This window comes from Mya arenaria, chromosome 6, assembly GCF_026914265.1.
Source record: "Mya arenaria isolate MELC-2E11 chromosome 6, ASM2691426v1".
NCBI lineage: Eukaryota > Metazoa > Mollusca > Bivalvia > Myida > Myidae > Mya > Mya arenaria.
In genome coordinates, this window is record NC_069127.1 from 66,268,755 (window position 1) to 66,289,388 (window position 20,634).

At 34.6% G+C, this 20,634-nt stretch overlaps 1 protein-coding gene across 4 annotated transcripts; it reads left to right on the top strand.

The window, feature by feature from the left end:
* The first annotated feature begins 922 nt into the window (after positions 1–922).
* LOC128237169 (procathepsin L-like) lies at positions 923–14,430 on the top strand. Of its 4 annotated transcripts, none has more exons than XM_052952459.1 (9): positions 923–1,077; positions 6,462–6,625; positions 6,979–7,121; positions 8,096–8,245; positions 8,601–8,633; positions 9,124–9,315; positions 10,483–10,648; positions 12,352–12,554; positions 13,188–14,430. In XM_052952459.1, the coding sequence occupies exons 2-8, from the start codon at positions 6,478–6,480 to the stop codon at positions 12,552–12,554; spliced, it is 1,035 nt and encodes a 344-aa protein (XP_052808419.1). In that variant the 5' UTR covers positions 923–1,077; positions 6,462–6,477; the 3' UTR covers positions 13,188–14,430. The 4 variants fall into 4 exon arrangements, with proteins under 4 accessions (XP_052808419.1, XP_052808416.1, XP_052808417.1 ...); XM_052952456.1 differs by lacking the exon at positions 10,483–10,648 and adding an exon at positions 11,461–11,629 and having other exon boundaries at positions 925–1,077; XM_052952457.1 differs by lacking the exons at positions 923–1,077; positions 10,483–10,648 and adding exons at positions 4,920–5,071; positions 11,461–11,629.
* Positions 14,431–20,634: the final 6,204 nt, after the last annotated feature.

A 20,634-nucleotide genomic window follows, 5' to 3' on the forward strand; every position in this document is an offset into this window, starting at 1 on the left:
GTCTTCTGCTGGGATAGTTCATCCTACTCCCAGCTTGCAGTTAGCGACCTTTCCATCCATTAACTGAAGATTGAACAATCTCAAAAGGATACATCTCATCATAGTACGACAACAAATGTAACTTGAAACACTTATCATTGAACATTTACAAAATGAACGGCCTTCGGACCCCACACACCTTAACCAGCCCAACTGTGATCATACCTCGATAATGACATCAAGTTCGCAATTCATTCCTTAATTGACTTTATGACCTTAACCGTGCGGATTCGTTTCCCTGAGGGGAAACGCTTGTGAAAAATTAAATTTCGAGATTTCCTTCATTGGTATAAATCCCAGACAGTCAGTCAGTCAGTAAACTGTTGTCCGAGTTTGCAAATGAAGTTCTCAAACTTGTAATAAGCGACCTTTTTCAATTAAAGATTAAAGTTTGTGAGGAATATCTTAATTAAACCTATGTAACGATACCATTCTTTATGTAAATCCAGATTAATACTTTGTCAACATTAAACTCAGGCGAGTTATGCAAGCTCTAGTCGACCAAATTCTAATTTTTGTTGAAAAGTATTACACGTAGTTCACACTACATAGTCAATTCTATTTAGAGGCACTCCGCATTTATTTCTTTAATGTATATATACGTATAAACTGCTGAAAATGAAAAATAAGAGAACATAGTCACTGTTCACATCCACTGGCCACTGCGTAGATTGTACTGTAACGGAAGCATTTTCAAACGCATAACAGAATTAGTGTGGCTCCAATGAATGCAAGAAGTCGTCTAGTCTGCACCCCCCCCCCTCTTTATTTCAAATTCGGGGGTTTCGACTTTTGGTATGACTAAAACTTCGACCTGTCAAAATTCCATTAGGCAACTGCGTATCTGCATAGAGTCAGCTAGGCGCCTGACCGTGGTTATAACTGGGTAGTTAGCGTTGATTTTTCGCGCGTCTTCTTGCCCTTAGTTATTTTACTTTCCGCCTCTTTATGGTTGGTTAACGGTGACGTCAGTAGAGTCACATGAGAAGTCTTGTGACTTGTGAATTTTATTATCAGTTCTTTGTTACATATTTGAAGGTAAGGAGCGTTTTATCTTTCTTTTGTTGATTAAATTCGATTATTATCATAATTGTTGATTAGTATTATCATTAACGAGATAAATGCAAAAAAAATATTTTCATCAAAGTAAAATATTGACATTCAACTTTCGTTTTGTAACAAGATAATAGTCTTAAATTCTACTCTAGTATTATACAAGTACCAGTTAACTTAACTTTTTAACTTATAAAAAGTGCATGGATGTGGTCCCGTGGGCAAGGTACTTTTTGGCGGTTACTGGTTAGCGACCTATTATTCGCCCGTACCACTTTTTCGCCCACCCAGTTAAAACCAGCCAAAACAAATTATTTTACTCAAATCAGTCTGGCATTTCATTGCGGCATCTTTTTTGACAGATATCAGCTGTTTTCTGCGTTCAAATGTAGCTAGTATGTGGAATTAGACCCAAATAAACATTGTTTACACTTCTGACCTTGTAATTTGCATGCGGGGATGACGTCATCATGCGCGCGCTCGTTTGCATGAGGCCCTGTTAGGATTTTTTAATTTCCCTTATACCTTGCACTATCAGACGACATTATTGATTTGTCATTATAAAGTATAAAACCGGTGTTAAACTACACAAATACCATAAATTGCTGTATTTTACGTTCATTTTTCGAAAAAGCAAATGGTAAAACCTGAAAACGTTGAAGTAATCGCCGAATTTTTCGTCTAAGGGAGCAACTCAAATTTGAATTAATCATTGCATTCTTATACGGACATGCGTTGTCCCTCTTCGGAAGTCTATAAATAAGCATTCATACTGTAGGTTATGTTTTAAGAAGGAATCGCGGTAGCTTTTTAAATTTTCTGAAGAGATGGCTTACCGAGTAGGTGTTGTATCATTTTAAACATACATTAACAGTATGTAATAGTTAACATATTATATTTATTGATCAATTGTCGTTTTAAACGGTCGCTAGATTGGTCAAATAAAATAAAAATGTTTGAATAGATATTAGAAATATGCGAAAAACATCGTGAGAACAGCGAATTTATGGGGTGGGCGAATAATTGGTACAGTAGGGTGCTTATTTTAGCGAAATTATAGGGGTACTTTGCACGTGGAAATATTCAGAATCCCTAGCTATTTTTTTTTTAAAAATACACATTTTTTGTTGGAAGAGCCAACCTGTCTGAGTGATAAGTTTTATCGTAATAGCTATCTTGTGTCAAAAGTTACATAGGAAAAACCTCCATTTCCGGCCGAAAAGGGGTCGCTAACCAGTACATTGGTACAATTTAATCCCTGTACGCCACCAATACAGCAATTCAATGTACAGGTGTAATAAATGTTGACTGTTTAGTCACAGATACTGACATCATACTGTAAGATGCGTATTAATTTTGCGTAAGTGCACAATTAAAATCATAGAAAACGCAATTGTTTTAAAAAACACAAATAAAATGAAATGTATGTATGAAATTAAAAATTAGAAACTCCATTCATCTAAATCGGCAAACGAGATTCGGTAAACTTGATTAACTTTGGTTAAAAGTAGATCATCATTTCTGTGATTAGCATATCATTTCCCGAATGATACCGGAAAGAAAGAGAGACCTTGGTGTTTATATTGACTGTAAAAACTCTCCATTGATTGCTTATTAAACACAATGCTATAGGATCAAAGACAAATGCTGACAGAAAAGAATGTTTTTATGCAAGCTTTTAGGCAAAAATGTCGAATAAAAGACGACAAAAAAGACGTAAGAATTCAATTATTATCTTTGAAAAATTATTTAAATTCTCCACGATCTGAGAAGATAGTTTGGGACATGTTAAACAAACATATATCCGACACAGTTCTGTCGTGCAATACTAAAGCCATAGCAGGATAATTAATTTGTGCTCGTATTGTTTCCTATCACTAATAATTTTTTATCAAGCACACATTTTTTGTAACTTTTCGTTTTAGCAGCAGTTGTAAGGCTTAACCCTTTACCGCATGTATACGAGATAGGCCGACATAGAAGCTGCACTCTCACAGATATATACCATTTTTTCAACTTTTCTATTTTTTGTCTTGGAACGAGCCATTTTTTGCCAAAATTCATGGAAACCAGTTATTCAAGACTGCTGACATAAATCAGATCTCATATTTTTATATTTAAGTAAAAAAAGAAGATGTTTTACAGGGTTCCCGCTGGCGATCGCCATTGTCGCCATTTGCGACAAAATCGCAAAAGTGGCGACAACTTCAAATTTGGCGAATTTATGGCGACAACGATTTTTTTCTAAAATATTTTCTTAAAATGACGTAAGTGGTGACCATGCGGCCTGCATGATAATCGATTCTGTCACTGTCATAAATCAAGCGCATCTGCTGGTGCGACAACAAAAATTAATCCGATAATTAGGGCAAGCAGTCACGGCCCAGTCAACACCTCGCTAATTATTGCAGAATTTTATTGCTTTCACGGATAAACAATGACATCCTTTAACTGTTATGTCTCTTATTAGCAAACAATTTTAATATTTAGCTCAACAGCCTTGTTGTTGCGTAATTATCGTGTTAGTTTTAAATATGCAAATCGTAGAATTTTATGTTGTCGGAAAGTCACGTGATATGCAAATTTCGTAATGACGTTTACGCGCTAAAAATAGACTTGCTTTCGGTTTTGTCGCAATTTGTAATTGCTATAAATGCAGCATTCTAAGAGTTCAAAAAGTGTCAAAAAGATTAACAGAAATCAAATAAATAGGATTAAACCCCATTTGATAAGGCTTCTAATATGTTGGCTGGAGTAAAGAATAGGTAGACAAATTTCTATTAGGAAAGTTATGGCCCTAGTTTGACAATGTATATTTCTTTGAGTTTCCATTTATTTAAAATTTATCTCATAATTTCACAAATGTATTCTTTTATTGTATGCAGGCATTAGACTGAAATCAACATATTGATGTTTATGTCACATTTTTTGCAATATTTTTTTATTTATATACTAGTCCATATACAATGAATTTTGTCAACAGAATAACAATTTGCTATTAATATCTTGTGCTTCATGTACAACAAAATGTTATAATTTGCACGACAATGTGCTAATTAAATGCAATTTAAGGCTCTTAAAATGCTTAAACCCCATGAGCTTCAGGGGGCTTTGCCCCCTTGGCCCCCACAAGGGCGCTGCCCTGGACCCGTAAGGGGGCCTATCGCGGCCCCCTTAACCCCCCGCGAAAAGGTGGCGACAACTTTTTAGAACCCAGGGGGAACCCTGTTTTATGCATTTTTCTTAAACCGTTAAACTAATAAACATTAATTTTCGAACGGAAATATGAAAATCTGCAATCTGATTTTTTGTCAGCAATCTTTTATCATTGGTTTGCAGATATTGACACAAAACTTTGCTCTTTCCAAAAAATAAAAAGTTGTAAAAATGGTATATCTGTGAGATTGCAGCTTTAAAATGGAACAATTAATGTTTGGCGTCCAAAAGTCTTTATATCCATTAACTGGAAGAGATGCAAGTCACATACATGGGATAAAGTTCCTGTTATTCGATATGTGGGTCATTTCTAGCTGTGCTAACTGCATAAGACATTTAAATAATCAGGTTTTTAACAGTCTTTACCAGGTAAACTCTGTCCTGATTCTGAAATAAGTTTTATTCTGGGATTGTTGAAGAAATTGATATTAAACCACGAGATCATTTAACCTGACTCTGCCAGGCACCAATCATCAAACAAGATTGTGCGTAAGGGCTGAGTCCCGATATCCACTATCTCGTTATGTTTTGTCCAGTTTGGCAAGTGATTGCTTGTTCTTAAAACATGAATTTGCATGTGATTTCCATTAACCAATTAGTTATCACAGATCATGTGATACAGTTCCGTGTGTGGCATGTGACTTTTGTGATTTATTATAACTGATGCAATGTATATTGTGACATTTTCTTTGTGTATATAAGTGAATGTTAAGCAAACGTTTTTCACTGTTAACTAAGAGGGCTGATGTGATTGAGCTCTAAAGTAAGTGGTTTTGTTTTTAATGAAGTGCAAGGGGAAGTTTATAATTGTTTGAGTCAAGTGCAAAAAATCTTTCAATAAGATATTCACATTTTGTAATTGTAAATGATGGATATCAAGATGGGTTCTGATGTAAGATAGGGAGTATGTAAGTGTTTCATTGTTGAAATTTGTCAGATTTAGCTGATTAATTAATAAACTAACATATTTTCTTCAATGACATGAAGATACATATTAATGTTGGTGTTAATTCCAATATAAAATCAATCAAAATATTTAGTGGGTCATTTTAACATGTATGGGAAAATCTTCATAAATATACAAGGTTTGAAAATGGGCAGGGTATAAAACTAAGTTTCAAGTTGTATTTAATATCGGGTGGAAAGCTGATCTGTTTACTTTATGTGGGTTTATGTTCTACAGTAGCTATTGTTTATGTTACAGTAGATGTTCTAGTTTCTGCTTAGATAATTCGGGCAGTCATGACTTGGATCAATTCAAAGTGCTATAAATAATTTATATATTAGGTAACAAAAAATTGGTATTATTATCATACCAGCAAAACATATCTGGTTTGTTATTATTCTTTAGAACATCAAGAAATGAATTATGAAACTAGTAAAACTGCATGGATTATTCAAAAAATATTAAAACAAGATTAAGTTATGGGCTGTTATACATTTTACAGCCTGCCTTAGCCCACTATTTTTTGAGATAATAGTGTTTCATATCCTTTTATGGAGTAGAAATATTTGGATATTATTCAGACATTTGCATACATTTTACAATACTTGGTAATATATGAAGAAGACAGTAAATGGCCTACTGTTATTTAGAGTATATTTTTTATAGAATGTTCAGCTTTACTAACAAAAGCCTTATATCAGCATTAGCCTTAGTGTTGGCGCCAAATGTCCTTATACTAGCCAGCTTGCATGCCTGAAATGCTGTATAATCGAATGAAACTTCTTTAGATGCTTTCTAGAATATGTTGGGCGATCCCATTAGCTGTAGCATTAACTTAAACTCTAAAATATATTAGTGGTTAAAGAAATCATGTAAGGAAACATGTTGAAACCTGGTGTATATTTTATGGATGTTGGAGTGCTTTAGTGACAAGAAAGTCTGACAGTAATTTATCTGAGAAAATGTATAATTTATGACATCTAAAACATCAATCAATTTCAATAGGTTCTTGCAATCTTGGTCAGTAATATAATATGGATGGGAATGTTCTTGTACCACTATCCACAAGCTTTTTATCTTGAAAAGTATATTGGAATGAGAAAAAAGTTAAAAATATATTATTTTTGACTTTTGACTTTATTGCCCAATATAAAAGATATCAAAGCACAAAATAAAAAAATAAACCGCTATGTATCTATTTTTCCAGAAACTTGTGCATCACCATGAAGCTGCTGTTGTTTGCGTTGCTGCCATGCGTCCTGGCACTTCCACCACTGGTTGTGGACATGAACCAGGAAAAACATCTACAGACCGACATCGACATGGGCCGTGACATGGAACACCTGTTCTCTACATTCAAGCAAGTCCATAGTAAGAAAATTTGTGTTTGTAAACTGCATGTATATACAGACATGTACCAATAGCTTGCCTTTTTGGTTGATCAGTTTCACTTATGTCTCGATAATTGTTATTACAGGCACACTTTATCAATTTAAAAACACACTGACTGGTAACACAACTTTGATAACCTGTTAAATTTTTTAGAAAAATCAGATAAAAGTTTATACATGGAGCCTTTATACATGGAGCCTTAAGGTAAACATTTATATACTAATTTCCAAACCACTGGAAAGTTTTTAACGCTTCATGTTCAAGATAATTTTAATGATTTCATTCCATAAATTCTCTTAACAGTAAGTGAAATATTATGTTATTTGTTCCAGGCCGAGTTTACGCTGACCAGTGGGAAGAACAATACAGACGGGGTATATTCGAGGCCCACGTATCCCACATCAAGGATCACAACAAGAAATACAGCAATGGCGAGAAATCCTACTTCCTTGGTGTCAACCAGTTTACTGATATGGTGAGTGGTTAAAACTACCTTGTTTCGCAGACCACTGAGTGCACTATTAAAACATTCAGTACAGTGCATGTACATAAAAAAAAATCATAAAGCATCGGCCTAAGAAAGTGCCTTGAACTTTAAGCCAAACTCAAGAATGATGTACTGAATAACTCCCAATTTTACTTTACTAGATTACTTAAAAGTCATCTATACACATGCATTGAAATCCATGTGTATAATAAGTCATGCATGTGGGCACATGCAGGGAAGGTGTAACTCTTATGAACAATTTAACATTTTCTGAACGCTCATCATTGTAGATTACATCAGTTAGGATTGACCACAATTGTTTCACATGCCAATGAAGAAATTCAAGTAGTCATTTAAACTTAGCCTATATACTGGTACAACAGTTATGATACACCACAGTGAAGCAGTTAATAACATTCATCTTAAACTTTGCTCACAGCCATTGTAACATCTGCTTATGAATCCACAAGTGTCAACAACCATCTGTCATGAGTCATAGCTTGTTATCATTACAAATGTTGCTCACATGATGTTGACTGGCATTAATAATTTATGTTAAATAATATTTTATTCATAGTAATTACCGTAAAGCAGTCAAGTGTGTCAAAATAATCAAACAGAATGTTAACTGTTGAAGTACTTCCTTCTCCAAGAGTATAGTTCATTGCTCAAGCAGAACATAATGGTGAACCAGCTTTGCAGATGACTATCTCTTTCTTATGGAGTGCTAAATATGGTGTTTTATGATTCCTAATTTACTAACACCAGCTTATATTTGTTACGAGTCTAAGAAACATGTTCATTTTTTACCTTTATGATAAAGAACGTTTCTAGGGTCCCGGTCCAACTTGAAAATGCTTCCCTGTGGTGGGTTTTATTTTGAAAGAAAAAAGTTCTCATGTTGTATGTTCTAAAAATAAAAGTAAGACATCAGTTTTACGCAACTTCATCACAACTTTCAGACCCACAAAGAGTTTCTGCAGCTTTACACTGGCCACATTAAGGACCGTCAACAACACAACGCGTCTACCTACCTCTCCCCATCCAATATTCTCCTGCCAGACCAAGTGGACTGGAGACAGAAGGGATACGTCACTCCCGTCAAGAACCAGGTATGGATATGGGGCAGGCGGGAGTTTTAGGGATTTATGGGGCTTTGCCATCTAACATCTGTAAGAGATATGTCACCCAATCAAGACCCAGGTATGGGGGCAGGTGGGAGGTCAACATAGATAAACTAAGTAATCCTTTTTATATAAACTTGGATAAACTTTCTCTGAAGTTATCAAACTTGTCAAATATCAAAAGGGTTTTGTTAGTTTGTAGTCATTGTGAGATATTCTAATTTGTAAGCATTGTAATTCAGACATAATAACGACTAGAAATTGTAAGCAAACTCAGAATGTAAATCAAAGAAATAACACTTAATAAACTTTTGCAATCATATTTCTTGGTCTCTTGTTTCAGGGACAGTGTGGATCATGCTGGTCATTCAGTGCTGTAAGTATTTTATTTGAAGGATTTACTGCACCAATTTTTAAAAAAAATATTTATTTTTTTATTTTTTTTAAACAATATTTCTATAAAATTTAACAGGCAGTTACTATTGGTCCACTTGAAGTTCAGGAGTGAAATATCAGTCTGAATGAAAACATAATTAATCAATGTTGCATTAAATCTACAAAATATTCTTGGACGAGTAAGTCATGTGGATATTACCATTCCGGTTTCAAAGCTTGCCCATTTCTGTTTTAAATCTAAAGGAGAAAATTGTATACTCCACCTTGGCACACTCCTGTTTCTAAATCTAAATAAGAAAATTGCTTTCTCTCATATTTTCCATCGCAAACCAGTAAAACACAGGTGATTAGGTGATTCTTTCGAGGGTGAGCACTGAAACAAGATGGGTAAGCTGGTTTCCCTCAGCAAATGGGTGCTAGTGGATTACTTAATTATAAGTATATTCACTAGTAATCTCCTGTCACTTCAGACTGGTTCCATTGAGGGCCAGCATTTCAAGGCGACTGGTAAGCTGATCTCCCTCAGTGAACAGCAGCTGGTGGATTGTTCCGGTTCCTTTGGCAACCAGGGGTGCAACGGAGGTTTAATGGATCAGGCTTTTGAGTATGTGAAGAGTTCTGGTGGACTGGAGAGTGAGGATGATTATCCCTACCTTGCAGAGGTGAGATGTTAATGGGATTATTAGTAGTGTTTGAAAATCGTACTCCATTTGCTATCGATAATCAAATCGGACCAAGCATTTCGATTTACTCTCAGACCATAATCAAAAGTTTGTAATATTATTTGGGAACACATTCTTTATACATAGTTTCATCATGATAATTTGAATAGTTTAACCTGGAGTCAGTAAGTGTGATACTATATAATCATGCTTATTGGAGCAGTTAATGAATTTCCATAAATGTAATGACTGTAATTACTATAATACCTTCACGAATGATAGGTCAATACCGGAAGTAACATTAGTGACATCGATTTTGGACAACCACTATCGATTGTCGCCGACATTACATTGTCAGCGACGATTTATCGATTGTACTCAATAATCATTTCATCACTAATTATTAGTTTGCATGTTTTTTCAAATAAAAATGATAAAGATGCACTATTACTCCCAAATAAGGTCTACCATATTCCATACAATAGTTTTTGTGAAGGATACTGTGTTTAATTTGAAAGAAAGGTGCAGAAAACATGGTCTATCTACCTTATGAGACAATAGTAGATCACAGTAAATCTTTAAGCATTCTCCGATCATTTAATATTTTTGCGTTTTCACCTATAAATACACATTTATAAACTTGAAACATTTTCCATATAAGTGCATTATTTAGTAAGAAGTTGAAGGTTAATCACTCAAAATTTATGTTTGTTGTACATGTGTATGTATTGATTTTGAATAAGAGTGTCACTTTAAAAAAAGTAATGTCACTCAAGCCTTTGGGGTTGTCAGCTGTGTCCATAAATCTGCAGTTGTATAAGATATGGGTATTAAATGTTCACCATTATGGTATGAATATACACATATGCAGCAGTACGACAACTTAAACTACATTAGAAGTTACAAACCCCTACTAATTTGCTTGATTTCAAAGGCAGATTTGAATCATATAATAATTAACAATAAGTTGTTTGTTACAGTTGACTTGGCCAGTATATTTGACCTTTTTAAGCAAAACTCTATTTTGATGGATGTTGTTAGGTTATGTTTAGAATACCTGTTTATCACCTTTGTGTGGTTTACAACCATTCATTTATATACTTGAGGTCTAATTTACCTCAGTACCTGGAATTTCATTTAACAAGAAAAAACTAATTAAAACTCCAGGAGAGGGACTGTACATTTGACGAATACAAAGTAGAAGCCACAGTTACAGGCTATGTAGACATACCGGAAGGCAGTGAAAGCCAGCTTCAGGCGGCTGTAGCCGCAATAGGCCCAGTATCTATTGCGATAGATGCTAGTCACTCATCCTTTCAGTTTTACAGCGGAGGTTCGTTTGGTGTATTACAAACAAGGATATTCAGATGTTATCCTGTATGTAAAACATATATAAATATGTGTTTACTGGCATAAGGCTATCCTTAAAATGAATTGTTTGCGGGGACCTGACCTCAGTTAAACGGGCCTGACTATAGAAAATATTTGTCAGTTTGTGGTGTTATATTTTTGTTCTGTCTATTTTCTATAGAGGGGTGTTGGTAGCCAAAAGGTGCATATTATTGAAAAAATAAATTAACTCCCTACCTACCTACCTACCAACTCACAAAATTGTGGGTGGGGTAGCCGCAAACAATCATTTTTTAATTGTGGCCTTCGAAATGAAAAGTTTTCTGACAGCAGTATCATTGCTTCCTATTTAGGCATATAAAAAAGGTAGATTGGTATGCTTATGCATAGCATAGTCTTGTTTCAAGAATAGAAGGAAAGTACATGTTGGAGTCCAGGAAAATTGTTCTGACCTACCATCAATCTGATAGAATGGTTTATAGTATGAAGTAGAATTTACTATAATGACAAAGAACTTAAGTATTGCTTTTTTTGGTCAGGAAAAGCTGCAAGCCTTTCAGGCTGTCTGATGTGTATCAAAAAAGTGGTAGATCAGTACATGAAATAGGATTAAAATGGCAGTAATGGCCTTTTTTCCATCAAAAAAAGATATTAATGGGATTTAATCAATGAGATTGTGACAGGAAACTTTTCATTTCGCTTGCTTCCTAACAGCAAAGCTGCAAAGCTTTCTCTATTTCTTTTCATACCCAACCTTTCCCTTACATGCCCCTCTCTCTCTCTCCTAATACACAGGAAGAGGACAAATGCAAGTACAATAAGAAGCTTGAGAAAGCCGAAGTTACTGGGTACGTTGACGTGGACAGCGGTGATGAAGATAAACTTCGGGAGGCTGTTGCAACTCAGGGTCCTATTTCTATTGCCATTGACGCTAGTCATCCCTCCTTCCAGAGTTATGCCGGAGGTGAGAACTCGCTTGAAGGTGAAGGTGTCATGGGGACTTTCTGAAGCTCATAGCTTTTTAATGTGCTTGCATTTCAGTGTTTATATTATATTTTCAGATATTACAATTTGATATGTGTATATGAGACTAAATTAACTTAATGTGAGAATATATACATATATTGTTAACAGCTAACAAAAATGTATGTAAATATTCAAAGTTTTACTTAAACCAAAACAGTGAGCTCAACTTTATCCTGTTAAAGGGGATGTAAGATGTTTTTATAGTCTGCTTAATTAACAAAGGGCACTTGTCAACCATTATTATTCTCAAAAGAAATATTTTAATAACACCTATTACTAGATCAAGAACACCTGATGAGATTGATTGTTTTACAACATAGACTTCAATGTTGAAAACGTAATATTATTTTTTTTTTAAAACTATTCTATATAATTAATGAATAATGAGAATATTTCCATCCATCTTTAGCACCAGGATAAAATGTAAACTATTAAAACTAACATATTCAACAGATTAAATGTCCTCTCACCATTATTTTAAGATGACCTACCAAATTAGAAGTCTACTTTTATTTCTTGTAACTGGAGTGAATTTGAGAAAATTTAAACGCTTTAAAAGGGACATTGTTATTTTCAAAAACTGCTCCTTCCAACTTTAACTCCTACATTCATATGAGCTGTTATGTCACCCATTACCTATACCTATAATCATTCCAACAGGTATTTACGATGAGCCGGAATGCAGCAGCACCCAGTTAGATCATGGTGTTCTGGTTGTGGGGTACGGCAATGACGCCCAGGAATATTGGCTCGTTAAGAACTCGTGGGGAACAAGCTGGGGTGACGAGGGTTACGTGAAGATGATCCGTAACAAGGAAAACCAGTGTGGTGTTGCCACACAGGCTTCGTATCCTCTTGTTTAGGTAAGTCTTCTTTTTTAGCTTGTATGTCTTTAAAGAAAATAAGTGAAAGGACCGTCACAGCCTTGGCATTGTTAAAAGTGAAGTTGTCATAGCTGCTGGAGTTGAGTAAAGAAAATTTGGGCGTTAACTTTCAAAGTGTTAAAAGTTGATAGACTTGATGACAATGATACTGCCATCTCTCATTTTTCCGATGAGTTTTTCTCTTTGTTAACAAAGACATGGAACAAGTACTGGCCTTCTCCTGTGGTGCTATTGTGATATTAGCGGTACTCTAAATTATGGAGTCACTATTAATCAGTTACTTATATTTCAATTTTAAAATTTTACAATGTGTAATAACATTGAAAGCTTTAAAAAATGAGGATCAGAATTCTTATGACTGACATTTTTTTTAAAAATACGAAATGATCAATTAACGGAGGGAGAACTCCAATCCATATGTTACCAGTCATACAACTAATGTAAATGGCTTAATAAATTATGACTTTAGGTTTCTTCTTGCCATGACATCTTTTTCATTTGTATTAACTAGTTTCCATATATTTTTGCAGTCATTTGGTTGACATTCAATGTCTCCCATAATCATGATTTAATATGACTGCAGTCATATAAGATCTGTTTTCCATTTTTCAGAGTTGAGGAGTCTTTCATGGGACACAACTAGTAATAGCAAGCCTATGTCGTACCTGTGATTGCTTCCCTTTGGCCAGATTTTCGATCTGATTCCGGAAACTGATATCTCAATACTTTACCTACAAACTTGACTGTCATTTATTCATGGGCTGTGATATCCATGTTAACATTGTTGTGTAAATCTTTAATTTGAAGCTACATGGATATGCAATTTTCCAGCTTTCTAGAACTGTTTGATGATGTTGTGGTATTGTTTTCGAATGATTATTGATTTTTTGTGTTACATGTGATTTTTCTTAGAAATGTTTTTTTGTAAATATCTATTTTTTGTGATATAAATGGTTTGTAAAGCTATGTTTCTGTTATGTATCCATAATTAACTTCTTATAAATGTTACGTCAATGTGCTTACTGCAAAACAAATAAAGACCTGTTCAGATTTTTCAAAATTTTAGATTACATTATTTATACAATTTTGTTGATATATTATAATGTGAACCTTAGAAATTTCTTGTGAAAAACAGATTTGCTTTGAATCAGTAAAACAAATATTGAATCTCATATCTAAAATCTAAATCATTTCAAGAACAGTTTTATGACAGTGTGTTTGAAAGTGAAAATGAACGAGTTACTCTTTTACATTCCTTGATAATTTGTTGATAATAATTCTATATTGATTTGGTGCCTCAGTCATTATAGGTTGTAGTGTAATCCTCATTTGCTTTTTCACTGCTTCGGCTGTATGTGTCGAGAGAATTTTCAGAATGGTTTGACAGAAGCTTTTAATGCCTATTGAGAAATGGATGTTTTTGATCTTTGGTTAAAGGGAACTGCATTGTACTGTTACATAATTTAAATATTAGCTTTATTAACTAAATATAGCAGAATCACTTATTAACCTCGTTTTCGGTTTAATTAATCTAGCTGATTTGGGAAAAGTTCTTTAAACTCGCAGCTTAATTAGCAATAATTAACCAAGCTACTTTAATAAATAATATATATACATATATGAAAATCATTTTCACCTTGTCTAAATTTATGCTAGGGATCAAAAAAAACCAAGGTATTAGTTGTAGATTAATTGTCTGTTGTATGTTTCAACATTTAACCACTGCTGATGATATCAGATATATATTTGGAAGATGCCTAGCTTTATGTTTGATTTGTGTTGTTTAGATATTGTGATGCGTTCAACATGTTTCTTTGTCAAATCTTATTTTTCAATAAATTTTCATATAATGTTAGTTTTGCAGTGGCTTTCTGTTTTATTTATAAACCCTTGTGTCTATGCTGAGTGATACTTTCATATAGTATTCCAGAAAAAACCTCGGTACTGAGCTGATTTAACTTGCCACTTATGGCGACAAGTATCTTATTTTATACAAAATACATACCATTCTCATTTAATCTTTTTCAATGAAATATAGTCAATGATTATCATCAATGACATGATTTCCTTTAAGTTTCGGATCACCAAAGCTAAATTTGATCCCAATATTGTTTGAGAAATTAGGGCCTGATGAAATGATAAGATGCCTTGATGTTGAGAAGTATTAATGCAAGGTATGATGTGATAACTCATTTGTTAACAGAGGAATCAGTATCAAATTTTATCTTGAAAATACGTTGGTCAGGTTAAGTTATAAACGATCTTCATGCAACTCCTGTCAAAATATTTGTGGCATGTGTCAGGTGAAAATAGAGAGCACAGATTCAAACCTTTGCCTAACTTTGTCAGAATGTCTATAAAATCTTAGTTTGATTTTGACCTGTATGTAAAAAAGCAGATCACTTTTTCCGATAATCTTAACAAACTTTGTGAAACTTGGTCAGACTACCTCAACGAAATCAAGGTAAAGTTTGATTGTTGGTCACAAAGTGAGCACCATAGGAATTTATGATTGTGCCACTTCCCAAGTCATCCTTGAAGACTGTGTTCAGACAATTACACACACGGTTTTATTTTCAATAACAATTGATGAAAGCACTGACAGAGCAATAAGAAATGACTTATCATTTATTTCCAGTGTGTCTTTGAAACTGGACTAAACTTCTTCCTTCTGTCAAATAAGCTTATCAGTGAAGGCTCAGCAAATGAAAAAAAACATTGTGATAGAACTAAAAGTTGAAGGACTTGACATAACAAAAATTGGTGTGAATTGGAACTGGAGGTGCAACAGTAAAAACAGGACTGGTGGTCTTATCAAACTACTCGATGAATACTCCCCAGCTCACCGCACTACACTGGCAACTTCACAGCCCATAAAGCTAGTTCCACACATGGAAGAGTAAGCTAGGACCATTGCCAGTATCTTCCGATACTTCACAACTCAGCACTACAATCAAACAGATTTCGTGTAATCCAAAGCCTGCTGAATATGCCAGAACTGAAGTTTGCAGAGGTTATCTCGGTGCGATGGTTAAGCCTAGAACATGCAGTACAAGTGGTGTACCTGACATACCCAGCCTTGTGTATGGCACCAGAGCAAGAAGTCACAGTTAAAACTGCTGCTAAAGGTCTTCTGCATGAGATGAACCAGTAAAAGTAAATCACCATTACACACGATGGACATCATTCACTTAAATAGTCGTTTGTCAGACATTCCAAAAAGAAACTTTGGACTTCAGTTCAATGAAGCCAGTTGGGATGAGCACATGCAGGTGTCTGAAAGACTTGATAGAGGTTGATGGTGTGTCTATTGACAAATGATCAAAGTTTGTGAAAATGGAGAGAAATGACCTTCACCAGACCATTGAGTGAGTCAGTCTGTAAGTCAGAGTAGGATGCCATCAGGAATAATGTAACCTTTGAAGTGTTTAGTGACAGTGATGAGAGTAAAGATGAAACTGACAATTTTGGCTAATCCCCTGGACTGAGAACTGAGATACTTCACTCAACAATAGAACATCCTCAGCAAAATTGCACCGGACTACATTTATAAATAACCTTAAAAACAGGTTCAGTGAAACTGATATATTGGAGATCATGAAAGTACTCATCACTGAAAACATCTGCTCAACTGATTCAGTCGCAAAATACGGTGAGCTGGAACTTCAACAGGTAGCTACACACTTCGAAACCCACCTACCCAACAAAGCAGAGATATGAACAGAGTTCCAGATGTATAAGTGTTTAGTGAGGGGCAGCTACTGCAAATCTAGTCTATTTAATGTGTTAAGTACTCTGATGATTTACAAAACATGAACATGTTATTGAAGTGTTGTACTGTTATTGCTATGACAAGTGTGAAATGTGCATGTGGATTTAGCACCCAGAACCGCATCAAGTTTAAAGTTAGGATCTGATGCACATCTCAGAGGATGGACTGGCACTGAGAGACTTTAACTTCAGTTGAGCTGACTTGCCAAGTGGAAGGCAGATAAAATGAGAGTTGTACCTTGTATAATGTAACAGTGTTGTGAATGTGTGTTGACATAGCTGCAGTATGGATTAAATGTACTGATATGTAGCTCTGTTAGATTGCCATTTTTTTTATTCATATTGAACTTTTATATTACCGTTGTTTGAAATGTTTGTGAATATCTAAAATTATGTGGAATGAACCATAGGATTCTATCCCCTCTGAGACTTGGTACACATTATCACCCTGATAGGCAGAAGTGTCTGTCATATTGTTTGGTTGTCAGCAAAACCTTGTTCAGTCAATAACTTGACGGTTATTATTCAATCTTTAAAAAATTCAATCAATAATGAAACTTAACGACAGTGTCTGTGGACAGACCGTCTCAGTAAAGTTCAATCCTGGGATAAATCTCCACAGTAACTCGAGAAGTATGCCATTTTTACGTTAAAAATAACTTGGTTTCCATTTATATAAACTTGTGCAGAATTGAATAACCAGTATTTATTATCTATTCTTGATGAAGTTTGGTGACAATGTTTGTGGGCAGTTTGAATCTTAGTCAAGTTTGATCATGCAGTGAATCGTCCAGCAACTCTTGTGCTTCCTTTACCTGAAGAAATAGTCAGATTATTTCTTGTGCTGACAATCATTTATTATCCCTTTTGACTTTCTGGAGTTTGAAGAGCGAACAATTCCACAGTTTTAGAGTTTTCACTCTGCTATTTGGTACACAATATCACCATGGTGTCTAGTCGTGCTGTCTTTTTTTTGTGTGAGTCGAGCCCTTCTTGTCATAACAGTAATGTTTTGCATTGACCTTGTGGAAAAAAGGTTAATAATTTAAAAAACATTCTTGAAGATTTTCATTTTTATATTTTCTGAATCGACCAAAATCATTCCGTGTCAAACATGCGTGCAGGAGAAGTCATTTCTCCTGTGGTAGCTCTAGTTTGAATCCGACTCATTCAGGCCATTTAATCTGTCAGAGAAACCTTGCATGGGCATTTCAAAGAAATTCTATGTTATTTAAAACAGTCCTCAGCATTTTTACCAATTGTTTTTAGTGATCAAGAGGTTGCATTTTCCTTGTATTTAAAAAAAATCACACATAAAACTAAGAAGCAGAGGACAGCTTGCTTTGTTTATGGTCAGATTTCAAAATGTGAAGATACAATCAATTTAACCCATTTAATGAAGAATTTTACTTATGCTGATCGCTGTGTATTATTTTATTCCATTCATTACTATAGTATATACGGTAGCCAATATTAACTTGGCTTTATTTCACGAGACTTTGACACCCTTAACATTGTGGCTTTTGGAATACTCCTTCGTCATCATATTCAGCTAAAATGACTTCTTTTTACACTATTGCGTGTGAACAGTGTATTATATTCACTGTAATGTAAAGCCTAAACTTGGTATCTTATCATTTTAATCTTCTCGCGATATAATCTTCATACAAGGCTAAACTAGTTTGTATCATTTCTTTCAATTTTATACACAAGAGGAATTGATCATGTTAATTTTTATTCAAAATAATCACCCCCAACTTGGAGATCTATTCTGTATTTGGTTAAGACATTAATGATACTCTATATATGCTTTGATTTATAAAGCAAGGTTGTTTTGTATATAATTGGAGTCTTTTTGAATTATTCAATAAACAATTACAGTGATTTTAAAGAATTAGGCTTTGAAGCTTTTACGAAATGATACGTTAATGGAATTAATAGTGCCTCTATCAATGTGCGTTTATAATTCCAAATGACACCATTATGGATATTAAGTCGCAATTTTGGTCAAATAAACCCAAATATAAATAGGTTCTAGTTTTTTGGCTGCATGATTGTGTTTCCCCATAGTAACAGCATAATACATTTCAATATAATAACTTTTAACTACTAACATGTTAATACCTGGTTTGAAAATCTGTCCATATTCAAATGAGTTTTAATGTCAGTAAATATTAAATTTTCTCAGTTCTTTTCAATTACATGTATAACTGAAATTAACAAGAGCCGTCATAAGACAGCGCGCTCGACTACGCCGCTTTGACTTAGAATACAATAACGATGTAATAATACCAAGTTTGGTCTCTATGTCAAACCTAACTAAAATTATTTGATACATAAGGTGACTTTGATGCTGCCCTCCCACCAGCCCGCCCAAACAATGACGCAAGTCATTCAAATAACTTGATTTCCCATTTTGAAAATGTGGTTAAGAATATACAAATATGGCTTTCAAAGGAAATTAAAAAAAAGAAAAAGATCAAGGGCCATAACTTGTATTTAGGCTTAAAACGGAGCTGTTTCTTGTTGTAAGATGGTCGTAAACAATTTTGAATTTTATTAAGTGCATTTAATGAACGGTATAGAAGTTTTTTTTATTAAAATCCCAACTTGCCCTTATTTTTTACTTGCCTAAAACTAAGTCAATCAGGGGCCATAACTTGAATTAAGGATATGGAGTTATATAACCTTATTGGGTGATGGTCCTGAACAATTGTGTGAAGTATTAAGTCAATTGAATGAAGGGTATAGAAGTTATTAAACAATAGCCCAACCTGCCCTAAAACTTTAGCCTAAGTTCCATAGTCAATCAGGGGCCATAATTTGTATAACAGATAATATGGAGTTATCTAACCTCATGATGTGATGGCTCTGAACATCTGTGTGAAGTATTTAGTCAATTGAATGAATGGTATTGGAGTTTTAAGTGAAAATCCCAACTTGCCCTAAAACTTTAACCTGCCCTTAAACTTTAACCTAAGTCAATCAGGGGCCAGAACTTGTATTAGGATAATATGGAGTTATGTAACCTCATCATGGGATGGTCCTGAACAACTGTGTGAAGTATTAAGTCAATTGAACAAAGGATATAGAAGTTATTAATACATATTCCAACTTGCCCTAAAACTTTAACCCAAGTTCCAGTCAATCAGGGGCCATAATCTGTGTAAAGAATAATTTTGAGTTATCTAATCTCAGCATGTGATGGCCCTGAACAACTGTGTGAAGTATTAAGTCTATTGAATGTAGGGTATTGGACTTATAAGTGAAAATCCCAACTTGCCCTAAAACTTTAACCTGACGCCGACGCTGGGGCGAGTAGTATAGCCCACCTATTCTTCGAATAGTCAAGCTAAAAAGCCATTCTGAGTTACAGTACAAAGCGTTTTTGAATCATTTTTGCCTTTGTTGCCGTACCCTGTTCGAGACTTTGAGACTTCGAAATAACTTTTTTTTTATTATAAGCGCAATTATTTTTCAAACCGATTGGAAACATTCAGGATTGGAAAACACGTTCCCACATTTACAGCAAGGCCCATAATTCAGTTTTAATCATTGTCGAGTTATGCCCCTTATTGACTGAACAAACAACAGATGACCATTGATGTTCACTCCACGATGATCTTTTTTATTTCACTTCATTGTATCATGTATTTTTGTCACATGTTTATTATGAGGAAGAGTAATTCTTTTGATCATATATCCATTGACAGACCCATGTCAAGGTAACTTCCTTGTTTTTTATGACACTTATTCACATGACAATCAGTTTGAACAAACAGTCGTAAAACATGTTATTCTCTTGTTTTGTTTATTTTCCTCCAACAGATCATAATCTTTTCAATATTATTTGACCACTTTTTTGTCCAATCATAATATATTGCGCTTTTGATTTGAACATGATACAGGTCTATGACCAAGGTTTGAAGAAATGTGTCCGCTGTATATATACCAGCCAAACAACAAAAATATTGCCTTTTTCACTTCAGTATTCTTTACAGTGGCAGATAAGACCTGTTATCGTGTGGCCATTCTAACTCATTCCCATGACTAAGGCCCATGGCCGTGACTTAGTGACTTAATTGTTCCCATTGTTAATTTAAGGCCCATAGCCATGACTTACTAACTTGTTCCCATGACTAAGACACGTGACCATGACTTACTAACTTGTTCCCATGATTTAGGCCCATTGCCATGACTTACTAACTTGTTCCCATGATTTAGGCCCATTGCCATGACTTACTAACTTGTTCCCATGATTTAGGCCCATTGCCATGACTTACTAACT

Excerpts from the sequence above, each read along its gene's own strand:
- LOC128237169 (XM_052952456.1), top strand. The coding sequence starts at position 6,478 with ATGAAGCTGCTGTTGTTTGCGTTGCTGCCATGCGTCCTGGCACTTCCA. Across the intron at positions 6,626-6,978 it reads TACATTCAAGCAAGTCCATA|GCCGAGTTTACGCTGACCAG; the intron begins GTAAGAAAATTT and ends TATTTGTTCCAG. Across the intron at positions 8,246-8,600 it reads TCACTCCCGTCAAGAACCAG|GGACAGTGTGGATCATGCTG; the intron begins GTATGGATATGG and ends CTCTTGTTTCAG.